The following is a 19,482-nucleotide window of genomic DNA, read 5'->3' as shown; positions in this document are numbered from 1 at the left end:
AGACGAGCAGAAATACATGGCAGGTACAAACAAGCAAACCCTTGAAGATCATCTTGGTCTAAAGCATATTTACAGGGGGAAGACTGCAAAATAAGTATTCATTTCTGCTGCCCTTAACATTTTACGTGATAGTTGTAATCATAGTATGCTTCTCTATCAACTTTAATTAGAAAGCCTCAATATGTGCCTCTATTGCTGATAACGTTGAGTGACAATTTAATTTCTGACATAAAATAATCAGAAACCCCAAATAATCATGCAGCAAAAAGACTATACAGTCAAAATCAGAAAACGAATTCAAATTCCATCAATGATTTTATGTCCGATGAGGACACAACATGGTCTGCTGGTCTGTTTCGTGGTCTGTTTCGACTCGTAAGTCACCGATTAAAACCATCATGTGGCTGCCAGACAGGACCTGAGGCTGTGGTGCAAGCTGTGGCTTGAATCAAATGCTTGACTATTTCACCCAGGGCCAGATAGACATTGGCTTTTTCTGCCAGGGGTGGCCAGAGGGGGCGTTAGCAAGCTGCTGCAAAGTTAAAGAGCCCCTTAACAAAAGATAAAAACAAAAGAAGAGACACATATTCACCATATTTGTGTTTTTACAAAGAGGCACAGTAAGGTGATGTATTTAAAAGTGAAGAAACAATTCTGGTTATATGCTGGTTATAGTTTTCATTGCAATTCTTTAAAAAACACCAGAACTACGTCAAAGTCTGGTATAGCTCTTTTTTTTTGTGCTAAAGACTTCCTTCTTCTTAACAATAAATGAGGGCATTGCATTTGCATTTTGTTACTGCAAATATTTACTATAAAACAGAAAAATGTGTATTAATCCAGAAATGGAGATTGTGGCCAGTAAATGCAGTATTTCTACACCAGTTTGAAAATATTAGGGAAAAGTACAGTTGACACTTGTGTTAGAAAGCTCTAAGCTCTTTAGCTCTAAGAAAGTACAAATTTATGATACATTTTCAAAGCTTCACATATTAAGCAGAAACAAAAAGGCTGACGGCAACAGAGCAGTACCCCGACTCACGAATATTTTCTTTTGAAAAGAATTTTTGCAGATAGTCCGATGACACCACAACAAAGCCACAGACAATTTTATTTGATATGTTTCTTGGTGTAAGTGAACTAGAACTGTGAGTGTTCTCCTAAATCTAGACAAACCCAGACAAACACCTAACATCTAAAAAAAAATAAGGGTTATGATCTCTTTTAAATTTGTCTTTAGTTTGCCTCAAGTCAAAGTGACTATCAGCAACCTGTTACATCCAGGCTCCATTTAAAAGAATTAAGATGTAAGAGGCCTTCATTATCAGTGCTCTCTGAAGGACATCAAAGACAGAGGTGTAGTGAGAGTGCAGCTGCCCTGATGGTGTGAGTTTCTTCTCTCTCACTCCAGAGGAACTTGTTTGTGTTGAGGATGTTTACTGATCCCAGTAAAGACAAACACACCCTTTCTTTTTTGTAGGTACTGCAATTCAAACAGAGCTTTGTGCGCACGTGTGTGTGTGTGTGTGTGCGTGGGTAGGGGGTGAGGGGGTGAGGGGGTGAGGTAGAGCTTCTGGATGGATTGTCTTGTTAGGTCGGTGTTTATCTTGTCTGTGTCTTTTCACCCCACTTCCAAGTTTCCCATCAGTGCCCGACCAAATTCAATGCTGTGAAATACAATTGTCTACTTGCCAAGATATTTAGTATTTAAAGTTATTTTTTTTAGCATGAGTGATGCTCATGATAATGCCAATAATAACAGAAATCATTCCCTCTTACTGATACAAAAATAAAAACAATTAACTGTTGGATGACTACATTTATACATCCAACAATTTCTAAATATTACTTTTAATAATTTTCATGAACACTTGATGTCACTCTTTCTCCTCTATGCTGACAGTCACTGTGCAGAGCCCTCATACATCTCCAGCTGATTATTACCACATGGATGACTCTGTAATGGTTAACATGTTTAACAGACAGCTAAACAGTTTTGGATGTTTTGGATAAAAAGTATCAGAATGAGATACATGATGCAAAGGTCTTTGGGTTGTTTTTTGGTTGGTTTGTTTGTTTAGTTTTTTAATTTAATTTTTATTTTTTAACATTCCTATTATTTCATGTTGCACATGCAGTAAAGTCCTTTCAGATATTTAGGATGTTAGTCTTCATAAATACAGTTGACTTGTCTTGTTTTGTGTCTTTGAAAAATCTACGCATTTGTATTTATTTTTATATGGAGAAAGCAAATGAATATGCATTTTCATTAAACACAAAGCAAAATGTGGGTCATGGCATTTTTTCTGTGAAATCACGTCACTTCTTGTGGTGCCATGATGATAAATAGCCTAACTTCCTGGCTGTCTTATGAAATACAGACCAATTGATGTTTGTATTGTCACCATGGAGTGTCTCATTCTTTGAGCCTGTATCAGCAAATGTCACTTTGAATTGATGTTTCCTTCCACAGATATAAATCCTGGGGGAAACAGGCTTTCACAAAGATGTTTTATGGCACAGAGACTTCCATTCTGCAGGGGGTATGGCGCTTTACACCGTGTGTCTGCGTGTCACAGCCTTTCAAACTGCCACTGTCCCACAACTGAAAGTATTTTTCTGTCCAATATTCACGTCACAAATGTTTTCAATGGAAATTTTAGTAAAGACAGAAAAGGTCAAATGTTGCCAGCCCTAGCATTTTAAGTACAAGCTTTTTCTGCACTGTAAATTTACTGTAAAGTAAAAAAACAGACACAAAAAAAAAGGACTTTTTTTGAAAACAAGTTATTCTCAGACATCAGCTCTGGCTCTGTGCCTCCCTTACTTTTTTCAGAAATGTTGTGACATTAATCATACAGATAGATCAGTGACTGATAAGGTTAATGATTTTTTTGAATAATTAAAATAGTAACAAACTGAAGTATAACAAGAGGCTTTAGTGTTGACAGGCCCAGAGTCCCATCAGCCACTGAGATGAGTATAGACAACACTTATCACTACGCAGCCATGGGGACAGCTGGACAGTCTGAATTGTGTATGTTGTGAATGTGTAATAGTGTTGCACTTTGTCTTCCATGTTTGTAACATTTTAAAGGCTTTGCTGGACGGCCATAAAGTGATCACAAATGCCACTTGAACTTAGTGATAATTAAAAGCGATTGTAAGCGTATTTCGATGTGGAAAAGGTTGTGGCCAACATGCCGCACTGTCCCGTTGAAGACTAATTATATGTAAGTAATGACTAGTCTCCAAACAGGCTTTAGGTTTGGGTGGCAATCTGACTTAATGTTGGGTAACATAGCATACATGTGATTTAGTAACCTAATACATATACATATAAAAATAATAGCCGCAAAATTAGCAGCATCATGGTAAGTGCTGTCGACCCACAACAAGAAGGTGGAGGGTTTGGTTCCCGGGCCTGGGGCCTTTCTGTGTGGAGTGTGTATGTTGTCCCCATGCCTGCATGGGTTGATTTGTGACTGAGTTTTCCGTAGGTCTGATTGTGACTGGTTGTTGGTCTCTGTCTGTCTCTGTGTGTTGGCCCTGCAATGGACTGCCGACTTGTCCAGGGTGTACCTGTCCTCACCTGGCTCCAGCACCCACTGCGACCCGGAAACAAGATGAATGAATGAATAAAGAGCTGCAATTTATCCAGAGAGTACTAAAAGTTCTAATTAGGGAGAATAACAATCAATTCATTTGTGTGTAGGTTCATTTAAGGCTGAAAATGGTTAAAATGTCATAAAAAAAAAATCATTGTTCCCTAAAACATTACCTGAATCTATTAAAACTGCATTTGTTGTCTAACCAGCTGTCAAAACCACAATTAAAACATTGAGTTTACTATTATTGAAAATTGAGAATGTAAAAAATATTCACTTCAAATAACAGTTTGAAGTCAAAAACAATTACTTTGATGAATCTCTAATTGGCACTTATTCCTGTTTCTGGTTGGTCCTGATTGTTTTTATTTCTAAATGGGAACCAAAGGGGCCCGGCAGCAACTTTTAGCCCCTGGGCCCTTTAAAAGATTATTGTGGCCCTGAAAATTGAAACAGTTCCTCAAGTAGAGGAACAAACTGAACATTGGTCATGTTTTTCACGCTTTGGCCAGCTGAAATGAGCGATCCTAATACCCCTCCGACTCTGGGTGGAAACTCGTATGTGGACTGAAAACAGAAAGCATATGCGATCCAACTTTTTGTTCGGGTGATTATGCTGAGCACGAAATGAGAGCCAGGAGCTGCTGCAGCTGCGGATCCACCTGCAGCCTCCTGGCTCGGAAACACGTCTGCTCGAAACTAGGAGGGTCGCCCAGTCTCCGCCCGCCGAGCTGCACCTGGAGCTCCGGCCGCAGCGAGGGCCAGCGTCTGGGCTCCTTTTAAAACAAGTCTTTGTTGTTTTTTTTTGTTTTGTTTTGTTTTTTTAAGCGGACTTTCCTTTCTTTTCTGTTTGTTTGAGCAAAATGATCTCTTTGTTTTAGCTTCAGGTTAGCCGCTTCCGGAAAAACAACCTTCACGCAGGTAAGGCGAGTTTCGGTCCGGACTCCGACAGAAATGTGTGAATTTATGCGGAGAGACACGGCGGATGGTCCGGATCAGACTCCAGTCCGGGTCTAAGGGGGACAGGTCTCAGGATCAGTGAGTTTCTGGGCTGAAGGTGTGAAACATTTACCGCCTTCTCCAGGTTCAGATCTGAAGGTGAAACCTCGGCCTGGTGGCGGACTGGACCCGGTTTATGAGCCGCTCCGAGCTGTCAGAGTCCGGGACGAAACCAGCAGCTGTGGGTGGACTTGGTCGGATGAATGGGGGGGGGGGGTCACTGAGTTATTTATGGTCCCAGTGACAACACAACACAGGAGAAGATGAAGTGAAAGTTATAGTTAAAGTAAAGCTTCTGCGTTCATATTTTTACGCAGGTCGTCTGTACAAAAGTATGTTCAGGAAATAAGTAAAAATCATTCATTATGCAAACTAACATGATTAATCGAAGTCTGTACTGTTTACGAGCCATTAATGTGGACATGTAAACAGCTTTTTCATGGTAATGTTGAAATAACACCAACATAGGAACTCCTGCTGCTGAGTTACATTTCACCATCAGGGGTTTATTTTTGTACTCATCCCTGTAGCTGTCTGACTATTGGAGTTCTTGATTACTTTGCTGGTAAAGATTTTGCATACAAAGAATATGATACTGTCATATAATTTAATGCATGATTATATTCTCACAAAAATCTGAACTGTTTGGTCTTTAAAATAGCCCAACATGACACAATCCACTTGTTTTGTTTGGCCATCGGTCCGGTGCCCTCAAACATTACCTTTAGTTCGCATTTTAGAGAACCACTCATTACATGTGTGATGTTATTGCTTCCAGAAAAACATGTCCATATCCTTACTTACAGGCTTCTCTGCAGTGAATATAAGCTGAACGTTTATGTGTGATTTGTTTGTAAGACACCGGAACCTTCCAATGTGAGACTGTGAAAAAACAAACTGAGCAATGTTCTTTTAAACTCGGATAGTCATTCAGGTTTTTGGAGTAGTTTTTTTTACGTATCTGATGCAAATATTAATTATTATTTCAAGCTAGGGACGTCTGGAAACAGTAAATTAGTAAGTAAGGTGACGTGTTGGCGCTTCTCATTTCATTGACTCATACTCAGACACCGATGATTACAGTCATTCACCTCTGGCTCGGAATTTACTTCATTTTCCATTTTTTGTGTAATGTCTATTGGTGATGCCAGACATTGGTGTCTGCTTGACGATAGACATGATACACCTCCTGTCTCAAAGAGTGGGCAGATCATTTATCTAACGTGGCTTCAAGTGTGTTCACCGAAGGAGTGGCAGCACATGTGACTCACTCATATCAACCATCAACCATCAACCAGCGAGTCACTTGGCTCAGCTTTGATTAAACAAAACCAATGATAACCCTGTAGGAGACTGGAGGACACTGCAGGACTGCAGACATTTCTCCCGAAAGCTTAGTCTATGGCATGATACAAGGCTTTTCATTTGGATAAGGAATTCCCTCATCAAGGCTGGTTGTGTTGAACTTTGGTTGGCTCTTAAACAGCCAACACATTTAAATCCATCTATAGAAAAATTGTCTCGTTGTGCTAGTTTCATAAACATGGGCTTTAACTTTAAGTGTGGGAAGTCATTTTCTTGCTGTAGTGTAGGATTAGCATTGATCTATATCTGCACTTGTACTATGTAAAACACACCCAGGGTTTTGTCTGCGGCTAAGATTGGTTTTCATCATCACACAAACACCCAGTCACTTTGTTTAAAAATTGATTCCTTATTTGGACAGTAAATTCTCAGAAAATATCAAAGAATATCCGTTACAATTTTCAAGAATCTAAGTCTAAGATATCTTCAAATGTCTTTATAATTGTTTTTCTGACCAGTAATCTAAAACCAGAGATCAGAAATCATCAAAATAACTATGGTCAGTCAAAAAAGTATTCTCTTACAATGAAATAAAACGGCAAAACTAGTTCGTAATGAGTTGACAAATTTTAATAGTGGACAAATTAATCAACTAATCGTTTCCTTACTACTTTTATTACACTGTGTTGTTCGATTTCTACTCTTCGCTGTGCCACATGGGGAATCCGGAGAAAGATGAGCGCGTTTATTGATTTTGTGCCGTATCCTAGAGAAACATACGGCTGTACTGCTTTCTTCGTGTGGTTGTAGTTGGCATGAACAGTCAACCTCAGGTCCAGCCACATTCAGAAGCACTCTGGTCAGCTGTGATGTCCAGAAACCAAGAAGTGCAGCTCAGCAATAAAGAAATAGAGACAGCGTTGGGTGTGAAGAAAAGTCTGAATGTTTTTTATTGACACGAGAACCAGCAGCACGATAGATTTCCTGTCAGTTTTGTCTGTTGATTCTCATTCGTGCAGCAGGTCATGTGGTTTTAATAATTGGAGCGCAGCCTGGTTTCTCTCTCCTTATGCTACAGGATCTGTGATCCCCTATCCATTACAGGAGGAGGTATCACTTGCGCAAAGTAAAGACAAAGACAGAAAAGGGGCCTGTATGACCTCAACAACATTTGTGTGCACACAGATTTGTTTGCGGCGATTGAGAGCAACTTACTTGTGATAATGCAACATCAGCAGTCCCTACCCCCAAGCCTGCACGCACACACACACACACACACACACAAGCTGCCATTGACAGAAGTCTTTCCTCTCACTCTGCCTAGTTACACCAATTCCCCTCTGCATTCCTCACACCAGTGCAGTCGGAGCCCATACACATCCACTATCGTGGAGACAAATATGGGTAGACACACATACGCACACACACACACACACACACACATTATTCTGACGGTGTGCTGCAGGACAAGCAGGGCTCTGGTTTCATTCAGGCTTCAGGCTGCTGCTAGGCTAGAGCTTTGTGTTTGTGTGGGGCGGTGACTACTGGGCGCTTGACAACAAAGGTATCATCTTAGGTGAGTAGCTCCAAACTAATCACACTGAAGATAAAGCCGTCTTTTTGAGCCTTTTTTGTGGACTGAGGTACCAAAGGGAAGGAAACTGAAGGTATTGAGTTCGTCGTGGTGGGTCATTTTGTCTTTCTTGTGTGGTAATGTTTTCCATACTCTTTGGCACATTTGGTGAAATTCACAGACTGTAGTTGATGGTGCTTTGTGCTTTTCTGGCCCGCTGTAGCCTTTCAGACACCAGACAGTGATGCCTGTCACATAATGCTGTAATTTAACCCTCTACTTGCCTTTCCATTCAAAGTCTGCTGTGTTCTCATTGGTTCGTCCCCCTTCCAGTGGATGAAATCGCTCTTCCAAGGTCGACTTCATTTAATTGTTCATATGTGGAGTAAGAGGCCAAAAGTTTCACCAAAGAATGTGTTTCTAATCAGCACTCTCCTCATGAGAGGGAATTAAAGGAGATTAAGTGCGGCACAAAGGGATGGAGACCACTGCTGATTGGGTGCACGAGGTCATCAGGGATGGAGGTTGAATTTCTGCCCAGTTCATTCAAGAGTCTTACTCTTGTGTGGTGCCATGCCTTTGTTCCTTCTCTTTAGCAGGAGTTTGACTTTCGTCCAGGTCTCCTGCCTCATTTCACAGAGTTTAGCTCTTTTAGTGTGCGCTTGGTGACTTTTAGCTGAGATGAGAATTCCTTTTGTCCCTCAGGAAACTCGCTGAGAGGAAGCAGCTGTGGCTTGCTGCCATGTTGCTCCGACTCTGTGGATTTGTCATTTCCTGAGTAGCTGGCTAGTCTGAGCAGGAGTAGTTCAACCTCTGCAGTAGACCTGACTTTGTTTTTCTTTCTTCACAGAAAATCAAAATGAGGACAAGGAGATTCCATTGATGACTCTGGATCATAGTTTCACTCTCACAATTGAAAAGGATTAATCTTTGGACATGAAGACATAAGCTGACGCCTGTATCCAACAAAGTTTCTGAAGAGATAAGAAGAAGCATATCTGAGGTTTAGTCTGAGCTTTCTTCAGCAATGGCTGCGATAGAAACCAAAGTTGCCACTAGCAGCAGCAACTGCAGCACTGCTGGTCTGTCATGGGTGCGAGTCTGCAAAGAGTGTGGCCAGCAGCACGAGGGCCAGGACAGCCACCTGTATGAGTACCAGGACGAGGTGGACGATGAACTGGTTTGCCACATCTGTCTGCAGCCCCTGCTCAGACCTATGGACACCCCATGTGGCCACACTTACTGCTTTCATTGTCTGAGCAACTTCTTGAAAGAGCAGGACTTCTGCCCTGTGGACCGGCAGCGGCTACAGTTGCATCAGTGTCGCCCCTCCAGCCTGCTGGTCAGGAATCTGCTGGACAAGCTGACTGTGACGTGCCCTCACAGTGAAGAGTGCCAGCAGCAGATGCAGCGCTGTGAACTGCAGCCTCACCTGCACAACAGGTAAGGCTCCGGAGGAGGGGGACAGCTTTCTATGGATACTGTTCGAGCTCTCTGGCTAAAATGAGTAGATATAAATGACAAAACCACACTCATAACATTAAAACAAGAATACATTGACAATGCATGAATGATGTGATAGTGGAGAAAATACATGTACTGGGTTTCATCAATGACAGGAGAGGCACAGGGAGGCTTTAAGGCGTCAGTGTCTTTTTTTTAAATGTTTGTCTTTGTTGTGGTCTCTTTAAAAGCCATTCAAGGAATATCAAAATTTTTATGAACAAGCATAGTTTCTTTTTTTGCCATGTTAGATGGGAAGATCGATAACAATCTTAGGTCTGTCTGCTTATAAAGTATGTAAATAGACAGCAAGCAGCCAGATACCTTAGCTTAGCATAGCTTTAAAAGACTTAACGCGTTTTGACTCAGATTCTCTAGCTTTGAGCAAATGCTCCTTCCTAGCTGGTCTTCCTCTAAGGTTTGCTAAATCTGTACAAAATTAGTTTTGTGGGTTTGGGCTTAGTGTGTTTCCACTATATTTTACAGTGGATTCATTAGAATGTATTCTGAGTCGTATTAAATGTCTGGCATACGAAGTGGCAGTAAATGTTCACATTTTCACTTTTGTTAAATATAATATCTGATGTGTTTTGTGTCACAACAGAAGAATTTACTTCTGAGGAATGTAAAATAACTGTTATCACCAATGCCAGTTTGTTATTCCTGATAGCGCCATCCCTCTGTGAACACAAAAACTTGTAATTATCAAGGTCAGGATAAGGTCGGGGTCAGTTGCCTTGTTTTTCATATATGTCCAGCATGGTGCTTATCATCCCAGCCGTGACGTAATCATTTCTGGGTGGGACGCTGACATGCTGCAGCGTCTCTATGCAAACAAAGTGGAGGCAAAGTTCAGGCATGAGGAACAAGTAGTTTTTCCACAACTGTGAACAACTCAGTCAGACTTAACCTGTCTCATACAGACAGCCTATAATGCAGTGAAATTTTCTACTAATCTGGATAGTGCTTCTTTTAAACCTCATGTAAAAATACACTCTTTCATACAAAAACATTTATTTTATTTTATTAGAATTCTTTGGCTATCCTTCTATGGCCCTGCTAGCCAGAAACACATAAAACCATCACTTTTTCAATACTCATGTGTTGTCTCTTGAAGGAATGTAAATGCTAATCATCAGCCATGCCATTCTGACATGTTCCTGTCTTTCTACAGATGTCCTGTTTTTAGGAGACTGAGGGAGGAGGCAGAGAAGAGGAAGAGGCCCTCCTGGCAAGAGCTAAAAGGGCGCAAGGGTGATGGCGAGCCGTCTGGCGATTCGAAACAGTCAACAAACCTGTCTCGAAATCCTACGCGGGAGCAGCCTGAGCCTGGGCTGATTAATCCTGCCTATGAGGAAAGTGAGGATGGTATGGAATCTTTTTTGTCCTCTATAACAGCCATCAGGGCCCAAAGGCTGTGTTCACTGCAAACATCATCATTAGAATAACCACTGCTTGCAAAACAGTTTTCAGTCATTCAGGAAGCTAGTGATATTCTGTGACAGTGAATAATGTTTATAGACTTCTCTGATGTAACGGAAATAGTTTCCCCACAGGGATAATTGCAGAAAACCTAAATCCCTATGCCTGCCCCCCTTAGTGGGGGCGGTTGTCAGAACTGAGACGGGAATGGTTGATGTTTTTAGCCTGCGGGTTTTTATTCTCAGTCTGTCACAGGTGAATCATCAACCTGGCTGCAGGAACACGTACCAGCTCACAGTTTCTTTTCTTTTTCTTTTTTTTTTAACCATTGAAGCTAACTTAAAAAACAGTTCCATCGACCAAAGTTCACAAAAATCTTGTTTCCTGGCAACTTATAATCAGTCCCACAGAGAAGATTTGAGTTGTTGTCATTGTCATATCTGTTTTAGTCAATTTACTCAGTAGTCAATTATCTGTAGCTCATCAAATCAATAAAGACAGAAGTGAAATGCGAAAGTATGCACTTTAAAATTCAGCTTTGTTGAATATGCTCTGACGGTTGTTCTACTTTGTCTGCAGTCTGATGAGTTCATGCCTTTGTGATCTTGGTGGCACTGCGAAGAGTTAGCTGCAGCATGTAATTACTTGTAAGGTTTCTGTGTAGGCACAGACCGGTCCCATGACCGAGATCGTTTCAGCAGATGGCTACATCGGTCAAAATTTTGACCCTAATACGAAGCAAAGGTCCACGCTTCACTGTGCTTCCTGTCCGTGTTACTGTATCTGTGTGAAAACAAACATCAACCAATTACCTGCTCAAAGGCAGGTTATTTTTTGACCAACCATTGGGTAATTTCCTGCATGCCTCCGCTTGTACAGATATATTCACCATCAGGAAAGACTTATTAGATATTATATATACTCTGTTTATCCTGAAAAGTTTGAAAAGCATCCCCTTAGCCTCCTTTATGTACACCTTGTTTTCCTCGAGGGTTTGTAGCTCCTTTTTCATATTAGCTATGAGGGATATTGGTATTGTATAACAATCATAAAATATTGTGCTGCCAGTTTGAAGGATAATTATCACGGTGTTACCATATTCTTATGTTGTCCCTGGTCATAAATTATGCAGCTTCCAGTAACATTGTAATTTAGCTGCTGGAATTTTGGAAGATGGCAACATCACATCAAGAAGTCCGATGATCAGACTAGCCATTTTCTTTTTTCGGTTAACGCAAACACCAGATCATGTGACGTGAAGTAATAATTCCTCATTGCACAGGAAAACATGTGCTATACTAACTATGGGAGGATTCAGCAGAATCAGGATGTTTACAAAGGATAAATTGGGCAAAAAAATGTCCCCTTTTCCTGTCTTTCCTCTTCCACATAAGTTTATCTAACCTGGAATCCTCTAAAGTTTTACCATCAGGGAATAAATGGAGCACATTTCATTAATATGAACGTCATTTTGCTCCTGTCATGCAGGAATAAGCAGGCAACAGGCAAATCTGTAGACATTAAAGAAATTTTAACAAATATATTTTTAATATTTTTTCGGGAAAAATTAAGCAAGAAAAGTTGTAATAAAATCACTTTGTTGGGAGAAGACTGATATTAGTAATAGTATAGTTTAGTATTTTTCAGAATTTCTGTACAAATAGAAAAAGGAAGATATATGCCACCTTGGACAGCTCTCTAATAATATTCTGATTAATTGTGTTGACATCATCGTATTCAGGTGAAAAATATTGAGGTCAGGCTTGTAGCCACATAGTTTACAAGCAGTAAATGACTGACGAAAATAACTTCTAAGTTGTAGTAAATGAGAAAAGCCAGCAATTTGGCTCATATACTGAGATTCAATATGTTTTATCATCGTGTTTTATTAAGTCTAAAGGAGTTGTGGAATTGAAAGAATCCTTTTTAAAGGAGAAAACGCGCATCCACATGTTTTCGACTTTCTTCTCTGTCTCTCTTCCCCCCAGACAACACACCGCTGAGGTCTAGTCTGGTGGCTGAGGCCAACGTGGTGGAGCTTTTCAGAGAGCCAGAGGAGGAGCTGGGCTTTCGTATTGTGGGAGGCAAAGACACCCCACTGGGGAACATAGTCATCCAGGAGGTTGTCCGGGACTCGCTAGCAGCCCGTGATGGAAGACTGGCCCCTGGGGACCATATCTTAGAGGTAGGAGGGACCCATAAACTTGAAGTGCCAGTAATGCCAAATATAATCTTATCCTTAGTGCGGGAATTCAAACCAGCATATCACAGCAAAAACACTTAGGAGCTGACTTCTCATAGTATTGTAAACATTGTTTCACCTGGGAATGGGAAAGTGGGTATTCAAGATAAACAGGTTTCAGCTCCATAGTAACAGGGCTTGGTTTGTACCGCCTGGAACAAAGACGTCACGTCAGCGTGAACAACTTTACCTGGTTGCTGTAACTGATTGACTGTCCCATATTTCTGTTTGAGAAAGTCAATGTTCTGACATACAGTGGGCGGAACTTGAGTTGAGTTATATAATCAGTGTTATTTTGAAACCCTCGGTTGAGTTTTTAGCAGTTTTTTTTTTTTTTTTTTTTTTTTTTTGGTCAGATCCAGAAAAACTGTAAATTCACTTTTGAGAACCAGGAATCATCAAATGCTGCCCTCAAAAATAGATTTAATCAATTAATTATCAAAATGGTTTAAATTTTCTTTTTTCTTCTTCTTCGGGATTCAATAATCCTTCATTAAAATATTAGCTATGGAGGTTGCAATATTATTTGCAAATGAAAAACAGATCTACAAACTCACAAACAAACAAAAAATTAATACATTTTGAGGAACGTTTAAGTGAATGTGTCAAAATATTCCTTCTTAAAAAAAAAAACATTCGACTTTTTGTTTATTTGTAAAGTGAAAAAATTTTGGTTTTGCTTGCAGTGACATGTTTTGTCTCTATCAAGAAGAATGGAAGTACAGGATAGAAACAATCAGAACAATTTGTGATTTTCTGGTCTTCCTTTTTTTTTTTAATTAAGTTTTTTTAGCTAGGAAAGAACATTATCAAGATCTTGAAACCTAATCTTTCTCCCCTTAAGTCGTTGCAAAAAAATTCACATTGCTAAGGCAGAGATCGCATGTACATTTAAATATAGGACCCAAGCTGACAAGTATTTTTTGTGGTTCTCATCATTGTATTGCAAGAACAAGACAGAAAGTAAGTTAGAATCTAAAAGCCATTTCACAAATTTAAAACTGAGAAAGTTCTTCTTTCTTCTACTTCTACTTCTACTTTTTCCAATAAGACAATTATCTTAAGGGGAGTGACACAATTGTTTAATATCTGCAGCACACATACACACTGACATAAACACTGCCCTCTCTGTGGTGTTGTATATCCAGGTGAATGACATCAGCTTGGCGTCAGTCCCCCACGTCCGAGCCATCGCTGTGCTGCGGCAGCATTCCTTCCTCAGACTTACTGTCATGCAAGAGAAAGGCTTCAAGTCGAGGGATCTCCGGTCTGACCAACACACACTTCACAGTCCCCACGGCAACACTACCTCCAATCACAACCCCGGCACCGTCCTTCAGGTGATGCTGATGAAGAGTCAGCGCTCTGAACCGCTTGGCATTAAACTCATCCGCAAGTCAGATGAGAGCGGGGTTTTCATCCTGGACTTGCTGTCCGGAGGTTTGGCAGCCAAAGACGGAAAACTGAGGAACAATGACAAAGTGTTGGCCATTAATGGACACGACCTGAGGCATGGTACACCTGAGAGTGCTGCTCAGATCATACAGGTATATTAAATATACATTATAATATTAGCTTGACCATTCTCTAAAATATGCCTTTATTTTCTTTATATTGGACATGTAGACAAGTTTTGGTGAGATATGTATATTTTGTAAAAACGTGGCTGTAAGGAAAGATCCAGCTCGCACTTTTAGTCAAAATTCATCCAAAGAGCTATTCCATGAGAAAATTATCCTCAGGACTTAGGCAGAGATCATAAACAACATGCAAATATGCACACTGAATTTGTTGTTGGATCAGTGTTGCTGCTCAGATGTCATTGTGTATTTTTCTCCTGTTTCAGTTTCCCACAGGTATTGGAATACAGTCACAAGGAAAACCGAGCAATCACTGCGTTCAATTGTTGTTCAACGATATAGTATCAGTCAAGTGTTCATTCCATTACACAATGTGTAGGGAGTGATAAGGACAAACACCACAGAGTCTTACAAGTAATTGGCCTACTAATGTGACAGTTAATAGGATTTAGACCTAACGGATCAGTTACTCAGCACGTGTAAAAACATCCGTCAAAAGTGCCAATCTTAGATTTTCAGGCAGATAGTGACAAAGCAGAGGTGAGGGGGGCGTCAAAATCCACTTCCGTAGGGACAAAATGTCAAGTAATGTCATTTACTTTGGCTTTGTGGACAGTTCTTGCTTTAACGGAAAATATTTTCTATTAGCAAATTTTAAATAAAGTTATGTTTGTGTCAACCAAGTAAACTTTCTATCAAGTTTAATTCCACCCTAAAATTGGCCTGAAATGACGCTGTATACGTATCTAACGTGGCATGTTTCTTCTGTGTGCCTTTAGGCCAGTGAGATGCGGGTGAATTTTGTGGTGATGAGACCTGCAGAAGCTCAGGAGGAAGGGGGCAGCAGTAGAGAGGGACAGCACAGCAGAGGCAGCAGGAGGGCGCCTGAGCCACAGTACTTCAGACGCCAGTCCACCTACATGAAGGTAATACACAAGATTGTCTAAAAAGCTGATTAATTGCTGATTTAAAATCTTTCACACAAAATGGAGCCACCCCTTATGTATGAAAGATTTCAAATCCATTGACAACCACAGGATTGATCACGTTTTTCAAACATAAACATAACTGCTGGTTATAGTAAATGATATATTTAAATGTTTCTGTTAACAGTGTAGTAGTAATGATGGCTCCTTTGTCAGTCACACTCAGTTATACCATACGCCGTCAGTGGAAAGAATAGCAACACCCCCCCCCCCCCAAAACTGGGGGTGAGACGCTTTGAGAGCAGACACCTGCATCGGTGAGCAGAGATGAAAGCCATTCTGCGGGCCTCCCTCTGTCCTGATCAAAAGGCCCAGGGTGCTGCTTACTCGGCTGCCACACAGCCGCTGTCTTGTTGTTTTTTTGGTTGTTTCTTTGGGTGGCAGAGGATCAAAGCTGGTAACAGTTAGCTTTCGCCTGCAGAGTCCAGCCTTTTCGTCTTGCTGGGGGGGATGGGCTCCCTGCTGGGGGGGAGGAAGAGCCCCCACCTCCCCCGAGCTTCCCTTCTGACGGTTTACAGTCTCCACAGAGAAACAATGACGCTGGTTGAAGCTGTCATTTTCCACACATCTTTTCCACTACGAGAGCTGAGTGTGGATCCTCACACATTACCTCCACCCTCACCTCTCAGCTCCCTCTCAAATGTTTCACATTTGTTTCTACAAGTGCTTCTGTGAGAGGAATTAATTAAGTCAAAGGATCGCGGAGAGGCTGAGGTTAAATGGCAGCAGGCAGTTTCAGACAGTGATATCCTGCAACACGTTTGGAATATTTCGCACTAGTTTGTCTGATCTGATCTGTCTGTTCACACAGGATCCTCCAGGTGGCTTCTCCAGCCAGGAGAAGACGGTGAGCCTGAAGAAAGAGCCCCGGCTCTCCCTCGGCATTACCATTGCAGGGGGTAGGGACTGTCGCAGCCGCCTGCCCGTTTACATCACAAGTGTTCAGCCTGTGGGTTGTTTGCATCGAGATGGCACCATCAAAAGAGGTAACATGCGGGATCTGCTGATCTGTGATTAGGATGTTTAGTCGAGACGTTGTTTGTACTACGTGCCATATATGCTTTCTGTGGCTCTTTTGCATGAAGAATAGTTAGTTTTTAAATATCAAGAATAGTTTCTGATAAATCTTCTATCAGCTAATATTGGATTTCATGAATTGATGATTTATTGACTGTTTGTTGCAGCTCCAGTACTAAATCGTTAACTTTGTGTGAAAAACCATCATTTCGGCCAATTTTATCCATGTGCAGGAACTAACAGTCAATTCTGTTCACTGGGTGATAAAATATTGAATCCAAAGATGATCATATGTCTCCTCAGGGGACGTACTGCTGAGCATCAACGGTGTCGATCTGACTCAGTTGACCTACAATGAGGCAGTTTCTGCACTGAAGGCTCAGACGGCTCAGTCCCAGGTGGTGCTCCGTGTCATCCAGACTCTCTCCGAGGACTCTGAGGAGGAAGCTGAGGCTGCCGACAAGGACGAACTGGACCCCATGGACGATCTACGGGATGACACCCTCAACTGGACGCCGCTGTGGACTCGCTGGTTGGGATTGCCGGGGTATAGGGACTTCCATTACCAGCAGTTACCTGAATTCTGTTTTAACTCTGTTCTGTTTGTGTTTATGTGATAAATTTCTTCCTGTTCCAGTCACATGCATTGGTGCAGAGACATCGTCCTGCACAAGACCAACAATGAGAGCTGGGGCTTCAGTATTGTTGGGGGCTATGAGGAGAGTCATGGCCAGCAGCCTTTCTTCATCAAAACCATCGTGCCTGGTACACCTGCTCACTTTGATGGGCGCCTCAAGTAAGCTAGCCCCAGTTTGACCTCCACATGACGTCAGCAGCTCCCATGTCCTGTCATCACTCCACCCTAATCACCTGTGCTTCCCTCCAGGTGCGGCGATGAGATTGTGGCGGTGAACGGAGCCACAACAGTGGGAATGAACAACTCGTCTCTCATACCCATGCTGAAGTTGCAGAAAAACAAAGTCACGCTGACTGTGGTGTCGTGGCCTGGCAGTCTTGTGTGAAAACACACACGCACATGTTCACTCTCTTTTCCCTCTCTCCCATGGATACGCACACCCTTTGCCCTGTTCAGCTGCGTCCTACTCTGGGCCACTCACCGTCACTTCCATCCTTTTGTTTGATAACGCTCTTGTTAATCTTTTGAACAGTTATGTAACACGGGGCACGTGCGTACAAAAGAGCCATCCTGTGCACAGTGGTAATTGTTTGTCTCCGTGTTAATGCACTTACAGGACAGTTAAATCAGGCTGCAAAGATGATGACAAAGAGTGAATTATATGCTGAGGACAAAGTGGAAGGATTACTTTATGAGAACAACTTTTTGATCTCGCCCTGAAGCATTTATCTATGTTTTCTCTTACCTGTTGGATAGTGTTATCATTTAGTCATGAGTTGATTCAAGTGATCTACATTAACAGTCTCCAAAGATTAAATGTAGTTAGAATGATGAATTATGGATGAGTACAGATAACAAAACGGCTGCTGATTGTACAGACTGATGCCAAAGACAGAAAAATCATCCTTTCTTGTACCTGTTGTATCCCTGATGTGATTTATGAACTATTTACATTATACTTGCAAAAAAATCAAAACAGGATGATGAAGCCATCATATAAGTGGAAGTGAAATTTTTTATATTTTTAACAGGCTAACGATCTACAGTCACTTTTGATGCTGGAGCAGGTTGCAACTGCCGCTTTGAAAGAGGCTAAAAGAGGCTGAAAAATCAGAGGTCCAGCTGTAAGCCATAAACATAATCATCAACCTGCAGTGACCATTTAACCAGAAATGGATTGGTAAGAAACAGGAACAGAACATGAGCAGGTTCTTGTTGGTTCACACCATGTGGGTCTATTGAAGCGAGTAAATCTGTGACAGTTTTTGTTTGACAGGTTTTTTATCAGAAGTATTGTTCTAGCTACAAACATGACAATTTCTCGTCCAGCTTTTGGTTTCTTGATTGGCACATCTACCTGCACTCTGTATTTATTTCAAATGAAACTTCTTACTGATGACTCTGAAAGGTGCGTGCCTTGTAGACGTTGAAGGACAAACAAGAATGTATACCTGCCTTAAATTGCCACTCAACTAGAATGTAATTTAGTATTTTCTCTTCTTTCTTGTCATATTCTGTTATATGATTTCATGTAACAGAATAGTTTGACTAGTTTAGGCCAGATGAAATAAAGGGGCCTCCTTCTTTTTTGCCTGCACATTCCCAGTGGCCTTGTTTGTGTCTTAACTGATCAGGACTTATTGAAGAGTCCATAACATTATCACAGAATTAGTTTCGGATCCAGAGTGTCAGTGAAATGTTAATTATATAAGCCTTGGCCTGTATACTATTTCATAATGTTCAATAAAATCATAATAAATAATTGTGTCTGTTCATCTGCTGTAATTGCAGTAGATAGTTACATTTGTCTGCAGTGACATGAATGGTGAAACAGTTCTAGCATCTTTCCACCCTCTAAAAATAAAAAGATGGGGAGGCTCAATATGACACATACAGTTTCAGGGTTTCACAGAATACAATCGGTTTGTATTTTACAATGATTACAGTAAATGTAAACATCTGTGTAAATGAGTATTTACCGAAGTCTGAATGTCCAATAAACTGTACAGTGACCTCTGGTGGACACAATCAACTCATTTTAGACAAACAATTTAAGTAGCAGCAGTCATGAGGCAATTATGCAAAATCAAAGGTGGCCCAAGATACATTCGTAAAATATTTGTATATTGTATAATTAAATCTTATGGTTATACTGCAGCAAGTGTGTATGGAGTGTACAGACAAACACACACAGGAGTTCTTCCATCTCATTCATTTACAGCCATTGTTATCACACACACATACACACACAGCCCAGACGAATGTGTTTGTGTATGCAAACACACCAGACAAGACCAGAACAACTAGCTATAAATGCAAAAAGCAAATATGAAAGTCAAACTCAGGACCCACCAGAGTATTAATGAAATGCAGTATGAATAACCTGTGGTGATAGTTTTACTGATTTGCTTAAAATTTAAGTAAAAAAAAAAAAAAGGTAGCAAAGTTGCTGAAATTGTACATTCAAAATCCTGCCTGAGCACAAGTACCAAAATAATATAAAATAAAAAGAAATCAGGAAAAAGGCTGACTGAACAGTGTTACATTTTGGATCCATCGGGTCCTGAATGAGGATTCTCTGTAAGACCTAAAGATGTCTGATAATTGTCC

General features: G+C 41.0%; 1 protein-coding gene across 1 annotated transcript; it reads left to right on the top strand.

Annotated features, from left to right (window-relative positions):
• Positions 1-4,090: 4,090 nt before the first annotated feature.
• lnx2b (ligand of numb-protein X 2b) lies at positions 4,091-18,634 on the top strand. Its single transcript, XM_029511814.1, has 10 exons — positions 4,091-4,529; positions 8,336-8,928; positions 10,163-10,356; positions 12,399-12,595; positions 13,801-14,199; positions 15,012-15,158; positions 16,030-16,204; positions 16,539-16,782; positions 16,873-17,031; positions 17,122-18,634. The coding sequence occupies exons 2-10, from the start codon at positions 8,513-8,515 to the stop codon at positions 17,255-17,257; spliced, it is 2,067 nt and encodes a 688-aa protein (XP_029367674.1). The 5' UTR covers positions 4,091-4,529; positions 8,336-8,512; the 3' UTR covers positions 17,258-18,634.
• The last annotated feature ends 848 nt before the right edge of the window (positions 18,635-19,482 follow it).

Source organism: Echeneis naucrates, chromosome 10, assembly GCF_900963305.1.
Source record: "Echeneis naucrates chromosome 10, fEcheNa1.1, whole genome shotgun sequence".
In the NCBI taxonomy this organism is placed as follows: domain Eukaryota; kingdom Metazoa; phylum Chordata; class Actinopteri; order Carangiformes; family Echeneidae; genus Echeneis; species Echeneis naucrates.
This window is presented reverse-complemented; position numbering and strand designations above follow the sequence as displayed.